Source organism: Odocoileus virginianus, chromosome 33, assembly GCF_023699985.2.
Source record: "Odocoileus virginianus isolate 20LAN1187 ecotype Illinois chromosome 33, Ovbor_1.2, whole genome shotgun sequence".
Lineage (NCBI taxonomy): Eukaryota > Metazoa > Chordata > Mammalia > Artiodactyla > Cervidae > Odocoileus > Odocoileus virginianus.
The window spans coordinates 34,115,382-34,132,485 of record NC_069706.1 but is presented as its reverse complement, the minus strand read 5'-3'; the positions used below and the strand labels follow the sequence as shown (position 1 = coordinate 34,132,485).

Below are 17,104 nucleotides of genomic sequence, written 5' to 3'. Positions count from 1 at the left end.
AGGGATCGAAACTGGGTGTCTGCCCTGCAAGCGGTTTCTTTACCAACTGAGCCATCAGGGGAGACCCTGAAGCAGGACGGTCCAGCCTTTAATTTCAGTCTCCAGCACAGTCATCCAGGCAGCTGCTGGGGGCCTGAGGTGCCCCTAGGTGAAGACGCGGTGCCTGTGTGCCGGGATGCCGCGGCGTGCCTTGATCTCTTCCAACCGCTGCTTCCTAGACAGAGTGCACCTGCGCGCTGCCGGGCCTCGAGTTCGCTGTACCTGGGTCTGGGACCCCCACTGTGCCCGGAACAGGAGACAAGAAGGGTGGTCACAGAGCCACTTGCAAGGCCCCTTCCCTCCCGCCGGGATCAACTGAGACAGAGTTCAGAGTTGGTGGAGTTGCGAGAGGCCAGCCTGGGGGTGAGGCTGGCAGCCAAGAAGTCAGGGACCAGTCTGGGTACTTTCAGCCTGGGAGTAGCCGGCGGTCAGGCATGAGAGCGGGGGAGGGTAGATGTGCGGATGGGCGTGTGGAAGGGAGGAAGGAGGCCCCGGGGTGTCGGGGGCGGGGGCCACGGAGAAGAGCGGAGGGACCCCTCTCCCTATCTGCTGCAGCGCTTCTCACCCAGACGCCGGGCCGGTCTGAAACTGCTAGAAGATCTCGTTTTTCCCCAAAGTGAAGAGCGCATTGGAGAGACCTGGGAGAGCAGTCCCCGGGGCCGCAGGCAGGCTGCTCCCCCGTGTTCCCACGCCAACTTGAGAAATCCCTCTGATATCAGCTGCGAAAGCAAAGCGATCCAGGCTGTGCCTCCAGGGCCTCTAGGGGCCAACCCACGGCCAGGATGGCCATCAGGCCTGGACAGGAGACAGGAGGCACGGGCCTTACAGGCGACACCAAACCTGTGCGGCAGGATGACCTGCCGTCTGAGTCTTCCAGAAAAAGGGAGGAGGGCACTGGGAGATGGAGCTGGGACCAGGCGCCCCCAGCGGGGAGGAGGGCAGGGAGGAGGTGGCCGCAGGGACTGGGGGTCCTGAGACCCAGGGCTCCCCTGCTCACCAGCACACAAGATGTAGTTCATGAAGACAGGAAGATGGATGCGATGGGGCAGTTGGAGCAGGTGAGGCCGGAGGCCAGGGAAGAGGCGAGAGAAGTGTCTGGTCATTGTGCTTAAGACCCCGAGGACCAGGACCCAGAGAGGGTGGAAGCTCCACCAAGAGGTAGCTGTGGGAGGGACCTAACTCTGTGGTGTCCACCAGCTGGGCACGGAGGGTGCACACCAGGGGGGTGGGGGGTGCCATGTTTGGACTTTGGGGGTGACTGTCCCAAGAGTCTACCCTGAAGTCCAGCTCTCACCCAGCACAGAGTTCCAGAGTGCCTCACCAAGATGGGGAGGTGATCTTGGAAATGTCTCCAGATGGCCCAGTGTGGATCCAGGCAGAGCCGTGATCTCCTGCCCAAGGTATGTTTCTGTCTCCATCGAGCCCGTTCAGGTTGAAGACCGCTAGGATCCAAGCCTGGCTCAGGAGTATGAGGAGCAAGGCATCCAGGCACCCCTGGACTGGAGGTGGGGGCACGACGTGGGAGGACTCTGATTCCAGAGGTTTAAGTCCCAGATCCCCTTTTTACCCCCTTCTCTCTTCCATAGATTCAGGCCCAATCTCTTCAATGCAGAGATCCCAGCCCCACCTCCCTCCCAATTGGCATCAGGAAGCAGAGAGCCAGGCCCGGAGTTCTCAGGGCTTCAAGGACTCACCCAGCCCCAGAAAGAAGAAGATCCATTGCAGGAGGGCAAACACTTGGAGGCCCCGGGTGGAGGTGACTGGAGGAGGCTGGCCTTCTGTAGAGGGGAGTCACACTGTGGCTCTGATATTACCGTCCTTTGGCTTAGTCTCCTGGCCCTGACCCCTGACCTGGGTTCTGCCCTGGTTTCGGCCCCCTCTGCTGACCTGCACAATGGATCATCATGATCAGGAGCCCCACAAGGAAAGTATATCCACTACTTGGGCACACAGGTTCTCACCCGTAGGACAAAAGGGGAAGATCAGGGATGTGGCTGAGCGTCTAAGGATGAGGAAGCTATTTGGAATTTGTGAAGGTTGGGACTGGCTCCCTGTGTCTTTCAGGGCTGGCAGATATCTGTGGGGGTCGCCTTGTGTGCGTGTACCCTGAATAGCATGGTTCCTCCTCTGTCACCTGGATATGGCCCCAGAGGGGTAGAGGACCTGCTGGGGAGTTTGTTACCTAAACCTAGCTTAGGCCTTTGTGGGGAGACCTCCAGAGGGAAGGGCTTTGTGGGAAAGGCTAAAGATTGGGAAGCCCCTCCAAGAGAGCGTCCACTGGGCTGTGAGCACACCCTCCAAGTGGGCTGGGGCCTGTCCTCACCGTGATTTGAGTGTGTTCAACACTGATCAGAGCCAGCTCGTTTCCAGGTCAGGGAAAGTCACCTATTTTGTCGTCGTTGTTTGGCGGTGCCTCGCCTTGTTGACATTTAGTTCCCTGACCAGGGATTGAACCTGGACCCTGGGCACTAAGATCTGGAGTCCTAACCACTGGACTGCCAGAGAATTTCCAGAATGTGATTTTTTTTTGTTTAAATTTTATTATTCTTTTAATTGAAGTATAATTGTTTTACAATATCATGTTGTTGTTGTCGGGGAGGCGGTATTGTTGATCACTAAGTGGTGTCAGACTCTTTGTGACCCCATGGACTGCAGCTGGCCAATCTCCCCTGTCCTCCACTATCTCCCGGCTTTGCTTGAATTCATGTGCACTGAGTCGGTGATGCCATCCAACCATCTCATCCTCTGTCGTCCCCTTCTCCTTTTGCCTTCAATTTTTCTCAGCACCAGGGTGTTTTCCAGTGAGTCAGCTCTTTACCTCAGGTAGCCAAAGTACTGGAGTTTCAGCTTTAGCATCACTTCCTTTCAACGAATATTCAGGGTTGTTTCTTTCGAATTGAGTAGTTTGATCTGTATGCAGTCCAAAGGACTCTCAGGAGTCTTCTCCAGCACCACAGTTTGAAAGCATCAATTCTTCAGTGCTCAGCCTTCTGTATGGTGCAGCTCTTACATCCATCCATGACTATCGGGAAAAAAATGTAGCTTTGAATATATGCACCTTTGTCCACAATGTGATGTTTCTGCTTTTTAATAGGCTGTCTAGGTTTGTCAAGTTTTCCTTCCAAGGAGCAGCAGCACCTTTTAACTTCACAGCTATAGTCACGATCCCCAGTGATTTTGGAGCCCAAGAAAATAAAGTGTCACTGCTTCCACTTTTCCCCCTTCTATTTGGCATGAGTACTGGGATCCGATGATCCCATGATCTTAGTTTTTTGAATGTTGATTTTAAGTCAGCTTTTTCGCTCACCTTTTTCACCTTCATCAAGAGGCTCTTTAGTTCCTCTTTATTTTCTGCGGTATCAAATGAGTGGTATCATTTGCCTATGTGAGGTTGTTGATATTTCCCCCAGCAATCTTGATTACAGCTTGTGATTCATTCAGCCTGGAATTTTGCATAATGTATTCTGCATGTAAGTTAAACAAGTAGGGTGACAGTATACAGCCTTGACAGGCTCCTTTTCCAAGTTTGAATGAATCTGTTAGTTTCTGCTGTGCGTGTGGGCTAAGTCACTTCAGTCGTGTCTGACTCTTTGCTACTCTAGGGACTATAGCCCACCAGATTCCTCACTCCATGGGGTCATCCAGGCAAGAATACTGGAGCGTGTGGCCATGCCCTCCAGCAGGGGATCTTCCAACCCAGGGATTGTACCCGCATCTCTTATGTCTCCTGCATTGCCAGACTGGTTCTTTACCACTAGTGCTACCTGGAAAGTCCCAGTTTCTGGTGTACAACAAGGTGAATCAGCTATATGTATATATATATATGTATGTATATGTGTGTGTGTATATATATATATATATATCCCCTCCCTCCTGAGATTTCCTCCCACCCCACCCCTATCGCACCCCCTAGGGCATTACAGAGCACCCAGCTGAGCTCCTTGTGATATAAAGCAGCTTCTCACTAGCTATCTGTTCTACACATGCTAGTGTACACATGTCAATGCTGCTCTCTCAATACATCATGCTCTATGAAACCCTCTCCTTCTGCCCTGTGTCACCAAGTCCATTTTCTACATCTTCATCTCTATTCCTGGCCTGCAAACAGGTCCCTCACTACCATATTTCTAGATTCCATATATATGCGTTAATATATGATCTTCATTTTCTCTTTCTAACTTATTTCACTGTATGACATACCCTAGGTGCATTCATATCACTATGAATGATCCGAATTCATTAATTTTTACGGCTGAGTAATATTCCATTGCACACAAGTACCACATGTTCTGGGTCAATTTCTCTGTCCGTAGACATTTGGGTTGCTTCCATGTCTTCACCATTGTAAACAGTGCTGCAATGAATATTGGGGTGCATGTATCCTTTAGGACCATGTTTTTCTCTGGATATATGCCCAGGAGAGGGATCGCAGGGTCATATGATAGCTCAGTTTTAGATTTTTAAGGAGCCTCCATGCTGTTCTCCATAGTGGCTGCACCAATGTACATTCCCACTGACAGAAGAGGAGGGTTCCTTTCTTTCCTCACCCTCTGCAGCCTTTGTTGCTTCCTACAGGGACCTTAAAAGACAGCTCTAAATGATCCATGAAATAACCCACACAGGAAAGAAATCGAGTTCAAAAATCTGGAGCTCAGAGAACACTTTGCTGTCTTAGGACAGCGAAGTCCAGAACTTTGGGCCCCCTTTCTCCTCTGCCCCATATGCCAACACCAAGGGGACCAGTCACAGAAGCTGGGAAACGAGGTAGAAGAAAGACAGCGCTCCTCCCCTTTCTATTCTTTCTTCCCCCAATTGCCTCTTCTGGCCAAGCAGGCACCCTCCTTGCAGCTAGCTCCCCCTTGCTTGGAAATGGGAAATTGTTACCTTCAAATGAAGACACAAGGGTTGATTGATACAGCAACTAAACATTTCACGGTACCAATCTTAAGTGAATGTAGAACTTCTCACCTGAGAAGTAACAGGTAAGTCAGAGGATTGCCAAGATTTTCATCCAGCGAAAAAGAAAATTCTTCCACCGAATAAATTTTCCAAGACAGCGGAAGACAAAAAGTTGCATTCAGTTACGCTCCAACAAGTTCTTTCTAAGTCATGGATACAGACAAAAAGTCAGTCAGGCGATAGGACTGGACACTCATCAAAGAATGCTATAAGCACATAAGGTCCCATAAACTGTTTTAGCTGACTATCAAAGGGTAGGTGCCATGCCTGGGGTGATGATGGTGGTGATGGTGATGATGGTAGTCAAGTCATTGGCTCTTATTTTGGAAGTCTCCATTTTTTAAGACTTCAAATATTGATAATTTACATAAGGATGGGAGGAGATGCCAAAGCGGGTATGTACTTCTGTCATTTCTATCACTGGGGATCATTCTAACCCTCCCTACTATCAGGTACACTTGACCCTTGTCAGCATTTATTCACAGTATTTCACCATCTATTCTATGGTCTCCACCTACCTATATCTTGTCCACTCTGCAAGCTTTCCTCTCCAGGGAACTCTGCTTTCAGATACCATGGTGATGCCCAACAACTCTTAGCTAAGCACTTGCCTTTATTTACAGAGGAAGATGGGACCAAGCTAAGAGAGGAAACTGAGGCAAGCTCAGGCAGCAGAATGAATTCTCTTGAGGAGAATGCAGGGTCCTGATTCCCAATTTAAGGCAGCAAGTGTGAAACCATTAGGATTGTGAGGATTACACATGGGCATCCTCACACCCAGAGGGAGAGCCTGAGCTCTGCCAGCATCTGACTCTACCAAGCAGTGGTGAGAGAACTGGCTTTTATTTACCCAGTAACAGGGCAGTCGGTGGGGGTCTCAGGCACTGGGATCAGGGGTTGGGGGTGCTGTGAGCTGTGGAGGGGAGAGGCCAGGACTAGATGAAGGTGAGGTGAGTAGGAGCTGGGAGGCTGAGTTCTCCTTGTGCTCCTTACACAGTTGCTCCAGAACCTTCATGCAGAGCCTGTGATAGTGGTCCACCTGCTCCTCGGTGGGCTGCCGGCGCTGGGGCACCAGGATGGGTTGGCCAACTGCCGGGACAAGGGGCACAGGTGCTGGGAGGGCCTCGGCTGCCCGCCCAGTTGATGGACTCCTTTCTTCCCTGGAGACAGACACCCACAGTGGTCATGGGTCTGGCGAGGGGCACCAGGCCCCAGGACTTGGCTGAGAAGAGATCCCCACGGCCCCAGAAGATGCAAGGAGAAATGCCCAGGAACTTCTTGAAGGTGACCTGGAATAGACACTGCCAGGAGTCTGGGGCGAAAGCCTTAACACTGAAGACATCATTCTCCCCAAAGGAGTACACGGGCACCAGGGAGGCGCTGGGAGGGTGGGGAGACAAGAGAGAAGAGGGCTGGTCAGCTCAGCGGCTCTAGGAGGGTCCCCACATTCCTCCCCCACAAAGTCCCACTTCTCAAGGCCATTTGAAGCAAATGATGGTGCTCCAAAGAAATATCTAGAAGGCACTTGCATTTCTTAAATGAATGTATACTCTACCCTCTTATATACATTTTCTCATATAGTCTCAACTACAACGTGGTGGCAAGGTAGGTGTTAACCCAATTTCACAAGTAAAGAAGCATGCAAGGTATTGCCTGTGAGAGGGTATCATAAAAGAATGTGAGCTGAGAGAGTCTGAGCCCCAGGGTCCAGCTCTTCTCACTGCGATCCTGTCTGTCTCTGCCTGGGAGAAAGCCTGGGGAATGGGCCTCAGGGCTGGGCACAGAGGAATCATTCAAGGGCTGCCCAGAGCGCCCTCTAGAGGTGGTCACCGTGTAAGCTGTGGGAACACAGAGTCCATGTCCCGGGGGCGGGCGTGTGGGCATAGAGTGTAGATCCCCAGAGACGCTGTGAGGTTCCGACCACTGAAGGCAGCCCTGGCTGGGTCTCTGCTCACCCGTGCCTCAGTGCCAGGTGGACGAAGCCTTGATGATTCCAGAGAGTGAGGTACTGCTCCTTGGGATGGCATGCAGGGCCTTCTGGGCTCCCCCAACCAGGATGACCGCAGCCTGGCTGACTGGGGCTGTGACAGAATAAAATCCAGGCTCTGGTGGTTTACAGAACCCAGTCCTGTGGACAAGAGGGGGTGCAGGGGCAGTCAGTCTCCCTCCTTGGACCCTCAGTGGCTCACCCTGCCCTTTAGCTCAGGAAGGGTGAGGTACCATCCCTTTCATTCCGAACTCCTTACCCCTGTGCCCCAGTCCGTGTGCCTTACAGCGCCTCTCCCAGCAAGGATGCAGGACACTTGCTTCAGAATCACTTCCTGACCCCCTCGGTGAGCCTGGTCAATGTTCAAGCGAAGTGCCCGCGGTGGGTGGTGAGCGGGGACCGCTCTTTCCGGATTGAGGTGGGGCTGCCTCCTGTCACTCAGCCCTGGTCTCACCACAGGACATAAAATTGTCTCCACAGACTGGGCGGTGGGACAGGCCATTCAGCGTGACTCCTGAGCACCCAGACGCTGGGAACTGCTGGGAGGAGCCAGTGCTGTCAGGGCAGAAGTTACAGAAGCTTCCGACGGCCGTGACCCCATGTGGGTGGGGCACTGGCACGTGGTTCCTGTCTGGGGGCAGCTCTGCTGTTTTCACCAGCTGTGGGGGCAGGGGGCAGGATGCGGGAAAGAAAACAGGGAAGGCAGGACCCCAGCTGAAAGGGCTTCCCTCCCCACCAAGAGACGTGAGGGTTCGCGATCATCTTAAGATGGGGTCAAAGGAACAAGGGTCCACTCTGGAACACCATCCCACCCCCTGCCCCGTAAGCTGAACTTAAGCAGCCAGAGATGAGAGTCAATCGGGGGAAGGGTGAGGAGGTGGGGAGGTAAGGGAGTGCGAGGGGTGGAGCATCCCTTGGAGGGTGACCTGTTATCTTAATGGGGAAATAATCGCTCAGGTGTTTCCAACAGTCCAGTTCCTCATCTACGGAGAACCCGTTCTGCCTGGGGCAGAGAGATGGGGGTGGGGGGAAGAATTACTACAGACACCATTTATCACCTCTCACTACTGGGGCCCTGGCTTTGTAACCTTGGGGAGCTGTCTCCTGGTCCAGAAAGAATCACACCATGTAGAGAACAGAGAAACAACAGAGGGAGGTGAAGAGGAGGAAAAAGGCAAGAAGTGAAAAGAAAGGGCCTGGGGAAAGATGAGAAAGGAAAATGACCTAGATTGTGAAACCACAATGACATCTCCCCTCCATGCTCACAAATGAGATCTTTGGGCATCTCCCAGCTGACTCCCTTTGCCCCTCGAGTCCAGATATGGGGTGGGGGGGGGCTGTAGCATTTTTCTCCCCACCCTCCCCCTTCCCTTCTTCCATCGTGGACCCCACACCCTGCTACCCTTACCCAGAAAGAGTCAACAGAGCACGTATTTGTACATGCCCAGTACTTCTAGTTACTGTTTCTGCAGGATTTTCATAGTGGGGAAAGGCGGCCAGGCGGTGGAGACTCTCTGGTGCTCCGCTTCTGCCAGCAGGACTCCAGGACTCCGGAAAAAGGATGCTGGTTTCTCTAAGAGTCCTGGAAGCCTTTCTGGTCTCAGTGGCCAAGCCCTTGTGGCCTCCTGGGATCTCTTGCAGGGGCTGTGTGGATGTGGAGACTCGGGTCCAGAACCCCAGATGTTTCAGGCCTCCCTACACACTGATCACGAACTTCTCCAGTGGGTCAGTCCGGGCTGGCCACTGGGTAGCGCAGGGAGGCGGGGCAGGAGGCATGCCACTGAGGTCCCCCTCCAGGTGCCTCCAAAATCCTGTGGGGCAGAGGTTGCAGAAGAATCCAGAAGCCCACCCACTAGGTCCCAGCCCCGACTGTGTGAGCTCGAAGATCCTGGACAAGCATCCTCGTCCGGTTGTGGGTCTCTGGGTGTCAAGGCCACCAGGAGACGTGGCTTGGAAAGAGTATCTCATCCCCAAGGTCAAACATCTCAGTGTCACAAGTATTTTCCCACCTTTAATTTCAGTCCTTGCCCAGAGTCACTGAGGGGGCCAGTGGCTGCCTAGGTGAGGAGGAGGTGCCTGTGGGCGGGAACACGTACCGAGCCCCGAGCTCTTGGAACAACTGCGTGCGTGGCTCCATCTGCATGGGAGTAGGCCCCCTGGTTCCTTGTAACCTAATTGGGGTTGCCACTGTGGGCAGAGGAGGAGTCAAGAAGGGTGATCGCTGAGATGCCTTCAAGTCCCCTTCTCTTCCGAGGGATTCACTGGGACAGAGATCATGGTGGTCACCTTGCCAGAGTCCAGCCTGGGTGCGAGGCCTGCCGCCAAGTATTCAGATCCCGTCCTGGGACTCTCACCTCCTGACCATGCAGCGGCCTTGAGCCTGCGGTGGAGTTGGGGACAGAGCAGCTAGAAGCTGGTCTCACTGACAGCGTGGATAGGCGTGAGGAAGGGCAGGAGGAGGATCCAGGGAACGTGGGGCAGTGGCAGGGCCACTCTCAGCAGTGACTACACCTCTTTCTCTGCCCTTCCCTGGGTGCAACTAGCTCCCTCTTGTTGTGAGTCAAAGTCGCTCAGTTGTCTCCAACTCTTTGGGACCCCATGGCCTGTAGCCTGCCAGGCTCCTGTGTCCATGGAATTCTCCAGACCAGAACAAGAGTGGGTAGCCTTTCCCTTCTCCACAGGATATTCCCAACCCAGGGATCGAACCCAGGTCTCCCACTTTGCAGGTGGATTCTTTACTGTCTGAGACACCCTGGAAGCCCAAGAATACTGAAGTGGTAGCCTATCCCTTCTCCAGCGGATCTTCCCGACCCAAGAATCGAACTAGACTCTCCTGCGTTGCCAGTGGTTACCAGCTGAAGAAATGAAAGTTGCTCAGTTGTGTCCGACCATTTGTGATCCCATGGACTTTACTGTAACCAGCCAGGCTCCTCCGTCCATGGGATTCTCCAGGCAAGAATACTGGAGTGGGTTGCTACACCCTTCAACAGAGGATCTGCCTGATCCAGGGATTGAACCTGGGTCTCCTGCCTCCCAGTTGGATTCTTTATGGCTGAGCCACCAGGGAAACCTTTAGCACCTGAGTTACCAGGGAATTCCTACCCTCAGATGCAGATTCAAATGTTGATTGCTAACCCAACTGAACATTTCTAGATAGCAACGTTAAGTGAATGTATAACTTGTCACCTGAGAACGACCCAGATAATTCATGAGACTGCTAAGAGTTTTCACTTGGACAAGAGAAAATCCTTCCACTGAATAAAATTTCTAGCATGGGGGAGAGCAAATTGATGTGTACTCAGTTACTTTCCAACAAGTGCTTCTCATTTAAGTCATGGATACAGGCACATAGTCAGCAAATAGGAGGCATGTAAGTCAAAGGATGCTATGACCACATAAGGTCCCTCCCAATGTTTCAGGGGATCCTTGGTATTTCACTGGTGCCATGACTATGATGATGGTGGTGTGTTGGACATGATGGTGATAATTCATTGGCTCTTATTTTACCAAACTCTGTTAAATTTTTTGATGTTAATAAGGTAATTTTGAGATTCATTGGCTCTTATTTTACCAAACTCTGTTAAATTTTTTGATGTTAATAAGGTAATTTTGAGAAGAGTCCCTTCTCACTGAGTGAATGAGATCATGTGGACCTAATGCTGGGCTTGCGGTAGAGCTTCATATGGTAAAATAAATCCCTGCATCATGCGATCTTCCAACCCCCAGGGAACAGGAAGGATGGGAGGAGATGCAGAAGGAAGCTAGGTACTTAAAACTCTCTTTTCTATCACAAGAGATCATTTGAAATCTCCTTACTGACAGGTACCCTTGACCCTTGCAGCTTTTGTTCACAGTATTTCAGCAACTACCCTATTTCCTTGAGCTACCTCTATCCTGTCCACACCTCAAAGCCTAGCCCGTTGGGATCTGCCCTCCCCAACATCATTCTGATGCCCTATGTTTCTCAGCTAAGCAGATGCCTTTATTTAGAGGGAGAAAGGCCCCAGCCAAGGGAAGAGACTAGATGGAGGGTGATAGAGCAGAATTCAGTCTCTGGGAGGAGAACTCAGGGCCTTGCTATCGGCAAGTCTCTATCGATTAGTGTGGTGGTGGAACACACGTGGGCAAACTTGCTCGAGAGAGAGATTCTTGCAAGCAGTGGTGAGAGAACTTTTATTGGCACAGTAGCGTGGCAGTAGGTGGGGTTCTCAGGCGCTGGGATCAGGGGCTGGGGGCGGGGGGCAGGCTGGGAGGGGCGCAGGGGTGAGGCCAGGGCTAGATGAAGGTGAGGCGAGTAGAAGCCGGGAGGCCACAGCTCTCCTTGTGCTCCTCAAACAGTTGCTCCAGAGCCTTCATGTACAGCGTGTGATAGTGGTCCACCTGCTCCTCGGTGGGCTGCGGGCACTGGGGCACCGGGATGGGGCGGCCCACTGCAGGGACAGGGGGACTCAGGTCAGGGGAGGGGCCTCGGCTGCACACACAGCAGATAGCAGCCTTCTTCCCTGGACACGGGCACTCACCCACAGTGGTGATGGGTCTGGCCAAGGGCACCAGGCCCCAGGACTTTGCTGAGAAGAGACCACGGCCCCAGAAGATGCAAGGAGAGAAGCTCAGGAGCTTCTTGATGGTGACCTGGAACAGACGCTGCCAGGAGTCTGGGGCAAAAACCTTAACTCTGAAGATGTCATTCTCCCCAAAGGAGTACACGGGCACCAGAGAGGCGCTGGGAAGGGGCAAGAGAGAAGAGGGTTGGTCACATCAGGGGCTCGAGGAGCACTCCCAAATTCCTCCCCCATAGGTTACCACTTTCCTAGGCATTAGGAGAAAATGATGGTTCTACAAGAAAGATCGAGATGAAGGGATTTTATTTCTTAAGACCAATGTATACTGGACCTTCTTATATACATTTTCACATACAGTCTCAACTACAACATGGTGACAAGGTGGGTATTAACTCTGTTTCACAAGTAAGAAGTGTGCAGGTCTTGCCTGTTAGAGGGCATCATAAAAGAATGTGAGTCAAGGGCATACGAGCCCCCAGGGTCCAGCCATTCCCACTGTGACCCTGTCTGTCTCTCTTCGTGGGAGGAAGCCTGGGGAATGGGCACCAGGGCTGGGCACAGAGGAAACACCCAAGGTCTGCCTAGAGCGCCCTCTAGAGGTGGTCAAAGTGTAAGCTCTGGGGACACACAGTCCACCTCCAGGGGGCTGGAGTGTAGGGATAAAGGGTAGATGACCAGACGCACTGTGAGGTTCTGACCATTGAAGGCAGCCCGGACTGGGCACCCACTCACCCGTGCCTCAGTGCCAGGCGGACGAAGCCTTTACGATTCCGGAGAGTGAGGCAGTTCTCCCCTGGGACGGCATACAGGGCCTCATTGGCCCCTCCGACCACGATGACCACAGCCCTGCCGAGCTGTGGTTCAGACAGAACAAAATCCAGGCTCTGACGGTTCACAGAACATACTCCTGTGGGCATGAGGAGGTTCAGGAACAGTCAGCGCCCCCTCATTGGCTCCATAGTCCCTCCCCTGTCCCTTTAGCACACTAAGTATCAGACATCACCCCCTTCTCTCCAAACTCCCTACCTCTGTGCCCCTGTCCACGTATCCTACAGTGACTCTCCCAGCGTGGATGCAGGACTCTGGGGCCAAGCCACCTCCTGACCCCCACTGGGAACCTGGCCAATTCAAGCCAAGTGCCTGGGGTGGGTGGTGAGTGGGGGTCACTCTGGCCAGATTGGGGTGGGGTCACCCTCTGCCATTCAGCTCAAACTCACCACAGGACAGAAAGTACTCTCGATGGCCTGGCGTGTACAGGAGGCCATTCAACACGGCCAGTGAGAACCGGAGCCCTGGGAACTGCTGCGAGGAGCCAGTGCCCTCCGTGGCGAAGTTACAGAAGCTTCCGATGGCTATGATCCCGTGTGGGTGAGACACCAGCACGTAGTTCCTGTCTGGGGGCAGCTCTGCTGTCTTCACCAGCTGTGGGGGCAGGGGGCAGGATGCGGGAAAGAAAACAGAAGGCAGAACATCAGCTGAAAGGACTTCCCTCCACACCAAGAGACTTGAGAGTCCAGGATCTAAGATGGGGTCAAAGGCACGAGGGTCCACTCTGGAACACCATCCCACCCCCTGCCCCATCACCTGAACTTCAGCAGCCAGAGGTGAGAATCCATCAAGGGGAGGAGAGGGGAGGTGGGGAGGTAAGGGAGAGGGAGGGGTGGAGCATCCCTTGGAGGGTGACCTGTTACCTTAATGGGGAAATAATTGCTCAGGTGTTTCCAAACAGTGCAGTTCTTCAACCACTGACAACGCCTTCCACCTTGGGCAGAGAGATAAGGGGGGAAGAATCACTACAGACACCATTTATCAGCTCTCACTACTGGGGCTCTTGTTATTCTTTCGCTGCTAAGTTGTGTCTGACTCTCTGTGACCCCATGGACTGCAGCATGCCAGCCTTCCCTGTCCTTCACTATTTCCCAGAGTTTGCTCAAACTCATGTCCATTGAGTCCATGATGCCATCCAACCACCTCATCCTCTCACCCCCTGCTCCTCCTGCCGTTGTTTAGTACTCACCTCGCTGGGGTGTGTCCCAGTCCAGGAATAACCATACCAAGTAGAGAAGAGAGAAATACCAGAGTGAGGTGAAGAGGAGGAAGACGCCAAGAAGGGAAAAGACAGGGCCTGGGAAAAGTTGAGAAATGAAAATGGTTCAGATTGTGAAGTCGCAATGATTTCTCCCTTCTACCCTCACCAGTGAGATCCTTGCCCGTCTCCTTGCTAGACCGTCTCCCTGCTAGCCCTTTGCCCTGGGCTTCCCTGGTTGCTCAGACGGTAAAGCGTCTGTCTGCAATGCAGGAGACCCCGGTTCAATCCTTGAGTCGGGAAGATCCTCTGGAGAAGGAAATTGCAGCCCACTCCAGTATTCTTGACTAGAAAATCCTATCCACAGAGGAGCCTGGTAGACTACAGTCCATGGGGTCCCGAAGAGTGGGACAGGACTGAGACTTCACTTCCCTTCACTTCCCTTTGCCCTGGTGGTCCAGTAGGGGGTGCTGCAGCCTTCCTCCTTCTACCCTCCCCTTTCCCACCTTCCCAATTGGACCCCTGCCCAGCTCCCCTTACCCAGGAAGACGAAACAGAGCACATAGTGGTAGATGCTCAGTACTTCTAACCACTGTTTCTTTAGAGTTTTCATGCTGGGGGTGGGTGGTGGGGTGGTGGGGTGGTGGAGACTCCCAGGTGCTCCCCTTCAGTCAGCAGGGCTCCTGAACTGCGGAAATGGGATGAAGGCTTTGGTAGGAGCACAGGAAACCTTTCTGGTAGAGTGGCCAAGCGCTTGGAGCTTCCCAGGATCGCTTGTAGGGGGCTGTGTGCATGAGGAGACTCTCATCAGAGTCCCAGAGGTCTCCAGTCTGCTCTCACTTATCATGAACTTCTCCAGTGGGTTGGTCTGGGCTGGTCCCTTCTTGCGACTAGGAGACGGCCTAGGGGGCGTGCCATGGAGGCCCAGCCCTCGGTGCATTAGATATCACTGTGGGAAGGAGTCGCAGAAGAAGCCAGAGAGCCCACCCACTGGGTCCCAGCCCTGACTGTGTGATCTCCCCATTCCTGGACGTTCTTACTTGGCGCCGGTATTTCAACCCAAAGGACAAACACAGCAACACACAAGTTTATCTCTAGGTTGAATTTCAGTTGCCAGCCATACTCCTCCAGGGGCCTGAGGCCAACTAGATGAAGAGGAGGTGCCTGTGGGCGGGGACCCGGGAGCACAGGGTCTGATCTTGGAAGAGCTCAGCTGAGAGCGGAGACTGAGAGCAGCGTGTGCGTATGCGCTGAAGTGCCCCTTCCGCCCCCACAGCCCACACAGTTACACCGGGATGGGAGCCCCCTCTGTGGGCAGCAGAGGATCAAGAGGGGTGATCGCCGAGATGCTTTGAAGTCCCCTTCCCTCTCAAGGGATCCAGTGGGACAGAGTTCAGGGCTGGTGGATTTGCCCAATGCCAGCCTGGGGGCAGGGCTGGCACCAAGTATTCAGGCCCCAACCTGGGAGCTTCACCTCCTAACCACGCGGGGGCCTTGAGCCCTGGAGGGGGGAGCGGGCTGGGGAGCCTGGGGGCAGAGCAGGCAGAGGTTTCAGGTGTGGAAGGGCAGGAGGAGGCCCTGGGGCCTGGAACATTCATAGAGCCAGTCTCAGCAGCAGCCCAGTGTTTCCTGGGTCTTTCCACCCAGAACCCCCCCAGTGGGCAGAGAAACCGTGGAGGGCTCGTTCTCCCCCAAAGAGAAGACTGACACCGGGGAGTCTCTGGGGGCACAGGGGACGTCTGACTCTGGGACCCTGGAGGCGGGGCTCCTCCCCAGCAGCCTTGCCAGAGAGGCCAGGCCTGGCCTGGACACCAACCCCACCCCTACTCATCTCCCGGGTTCTTCACTGGAGGTCCAGTGCCAACTTGACAAATCCCTTCTGATGGCAGATCTGCAAGCTCAGCGATCTGATCTGGGATCTGGACATCGACTCCAGCGGGTCCCTGGGCCCACCCAAGGCCAGAGGTCTGGGCCAGTGGGGCTTGCCATGTGGGTGTGTACCCTGAATAGCAGGGCTCCCCGTTTTTCCCCGGGGCCTGGCCCTGAAGGGTAGAGGATGTGCAGGAAGCTTTAATCCCTGAGAAGTAGCTTAGGCCCCGGTGGAGAGACCTCTGGGGGCGTGGCTTTGTGGGAAAAGCTAAGAACTAGGGAGCCCCTCTAAGAGAGAGTCCACCAGACTGGGCATACCCTCAGGTGGACTGGGGCTGGTCCTCACTGTGACCATGGCCCAGTTCAACAATGGCCAGAGGCGATAAGCCAGCAGTTTTCAGGTCACAGAAAGTGTCCTTTGTTCTTGTTGTTGAGCTCCACTGTGCTTTATGGGATTTTATTTCCCGACCAGGGACTGAACCTGGGTCCTAGGCAGTGTGAACTCAGAGTCCTATCCATGGTACCACCTGGAAATTCCTGGATCATCACTTTTTGAAATAATTTTTTAATGAAAAGAAAATTGGACTTCCCTGGTGGCCCAGCACTTAGAAATCATCTTGGGAAGTCAGGAGATACAGGTTCGATCCCTGGTCCGGGAAGATTCCACCTGCCATGAGGCAACTAAGTCCATGTGCTGCAACTACTGAGCTGGAGTCACAGCTACTGAAACCTGAGCGTCCTAGAGTCTGTTCTCAGCAACATGGAAGCCAGGGCCATGAGACACACGTGCACCGCCAATAGAGAGTAGCCCTGGCTTTGGGCAACTAGAGAAAGCCGCGCATGCAAAAGCAAGACCCCAGTGCAGCCAAAAATAAAATAGAAAAAAATTAAATTAAAACACTATTACAAATATTTCAAATTATTTATTTATCATTGGCTGTGCTGGGTCTTTGTTGCTGTGCAAGGGCTCTCTCTGGTTGCAGCGAATGGGGGCCTCCTCTGCCTTGCTGTGCATGGACTTCTCATTGCGGAGCCTTCTCTACTTTCAGAATACAGGCCCTAGGCTCAGGCTTCAGTAGTTGTGGCTCCCAAGCTCAGGAGTTGCAGCTCTTGGTCACTAGAGTGGCCAGGTTTCAGTCGTTGTGGCCTTTGGGCTTAGCTGATCCTCGGCATCCTTAGTTGCTCCATGGGATCCTCTCGAACCAGGGATCCCATCTGTGTCCCCTGCACTGGCAGGCCAGTTCCCGTCCATTGGATCACATAAAGTCGCTCACAATATTTCACTGGTGCCATGCCTGTGATGATGATGGTGGTGATGGACATGACGGTGATAAATTCATTGGCTCTTCTTTTGCCAAACTCTTTTAAATCTTTTGATCTTAATAAGTTAATTTTCCCAAGAGTCCCTTCTCACTGAGTGAATGAGTTCATGTGGACCAAATGCTGGGTTTGCAGTAGGGCTTCATATGGTAAAACAAATCTCTGCTTCATGTGATCTCCCAGCCCCCAGGGAACAGGAAGGATGGGAAGAGATGCAGAAGGAAGCTGTGTACTTAACTCTTTCTCTTCTATCACGAAAGGTCATGCCAACCCTCCCTTCTGACAGGCACTCTTGACCCTTGTCAGCCTTTGGTCACAGTGTTTCACCATCTACCCTATTGT

General features: G+C 53.2%; 1 protein-coding gene and 1 pseudogene across 1 annotated transcript; both read right to left on the bottom strand.

The window, feature by feature from the left end:
• Nucleotides 1-5,822: 5,822 nt before the first annotated feature.
• Nucleotides 5,823-9,128, bottom strand: LOC110126551 (2-acylglycerol O-acyltransferase 3-like; annotated as a pseudogene).
• Nucleotides 9,129-11,139: 2,011 nt separating this feature from the next.
• Nucleotides 11,140-17,095, bottom strand: LOC110126507 (2-acylglycerol O-acyltransferase 3-like). The gene is made up of 7 exons (XM_020876194.2): nucleotides 14,114-17,095; nucleotides 13,565-13,672; nucleotides 13,239-13,309; nucleotides 12,765-12,969; nucleotides 12,280-12,454; nucleotides 11,506-11,708; nucleotides 11,140-11,415 (listed from the first exon to the last, which is right to left on the bottom strand). Exons 1-7 carry the CDS (start codon nucleotides 14,184-14,186, stop codon nucleotides 11,261-11,263), a joined length of 990 nt encoding a protein of 329 aa, XP_020731853.1. The 5' UTR covers nucleotides 14,187-17,095; the 3' UTR covers nucleotides 11,140-11,260.
• Nucleotides 17,096-17,104: the final 9 nt, after the last annotated feature.

Excerpts from the sequence above, each read along its gene's own strand:
- LOC110126507 (XM_020876194.2), bottom strand. The coding sequence starts at position 14,186 with ATGAAAACTCTAAAGAAACAGTGGTTAGAAGTACTGAGCATCTACCAC. Across the intron at positions 12,970-13,238 it reads GCAATTATTTCCCCATTAAG|CTGGTGAAGACAGCAGAGCT; the intron begins GTAACAGGTCAC and ends CTGCCCCCACAG. Across the intron at positions 12,455-12,764 it reads AGAGTACTTTCTGTCCTGTG|GAGTATGTTCTGTGAACCGT; the intron begins GTGAGTTTGAGC and ends TCATGCCCACAG.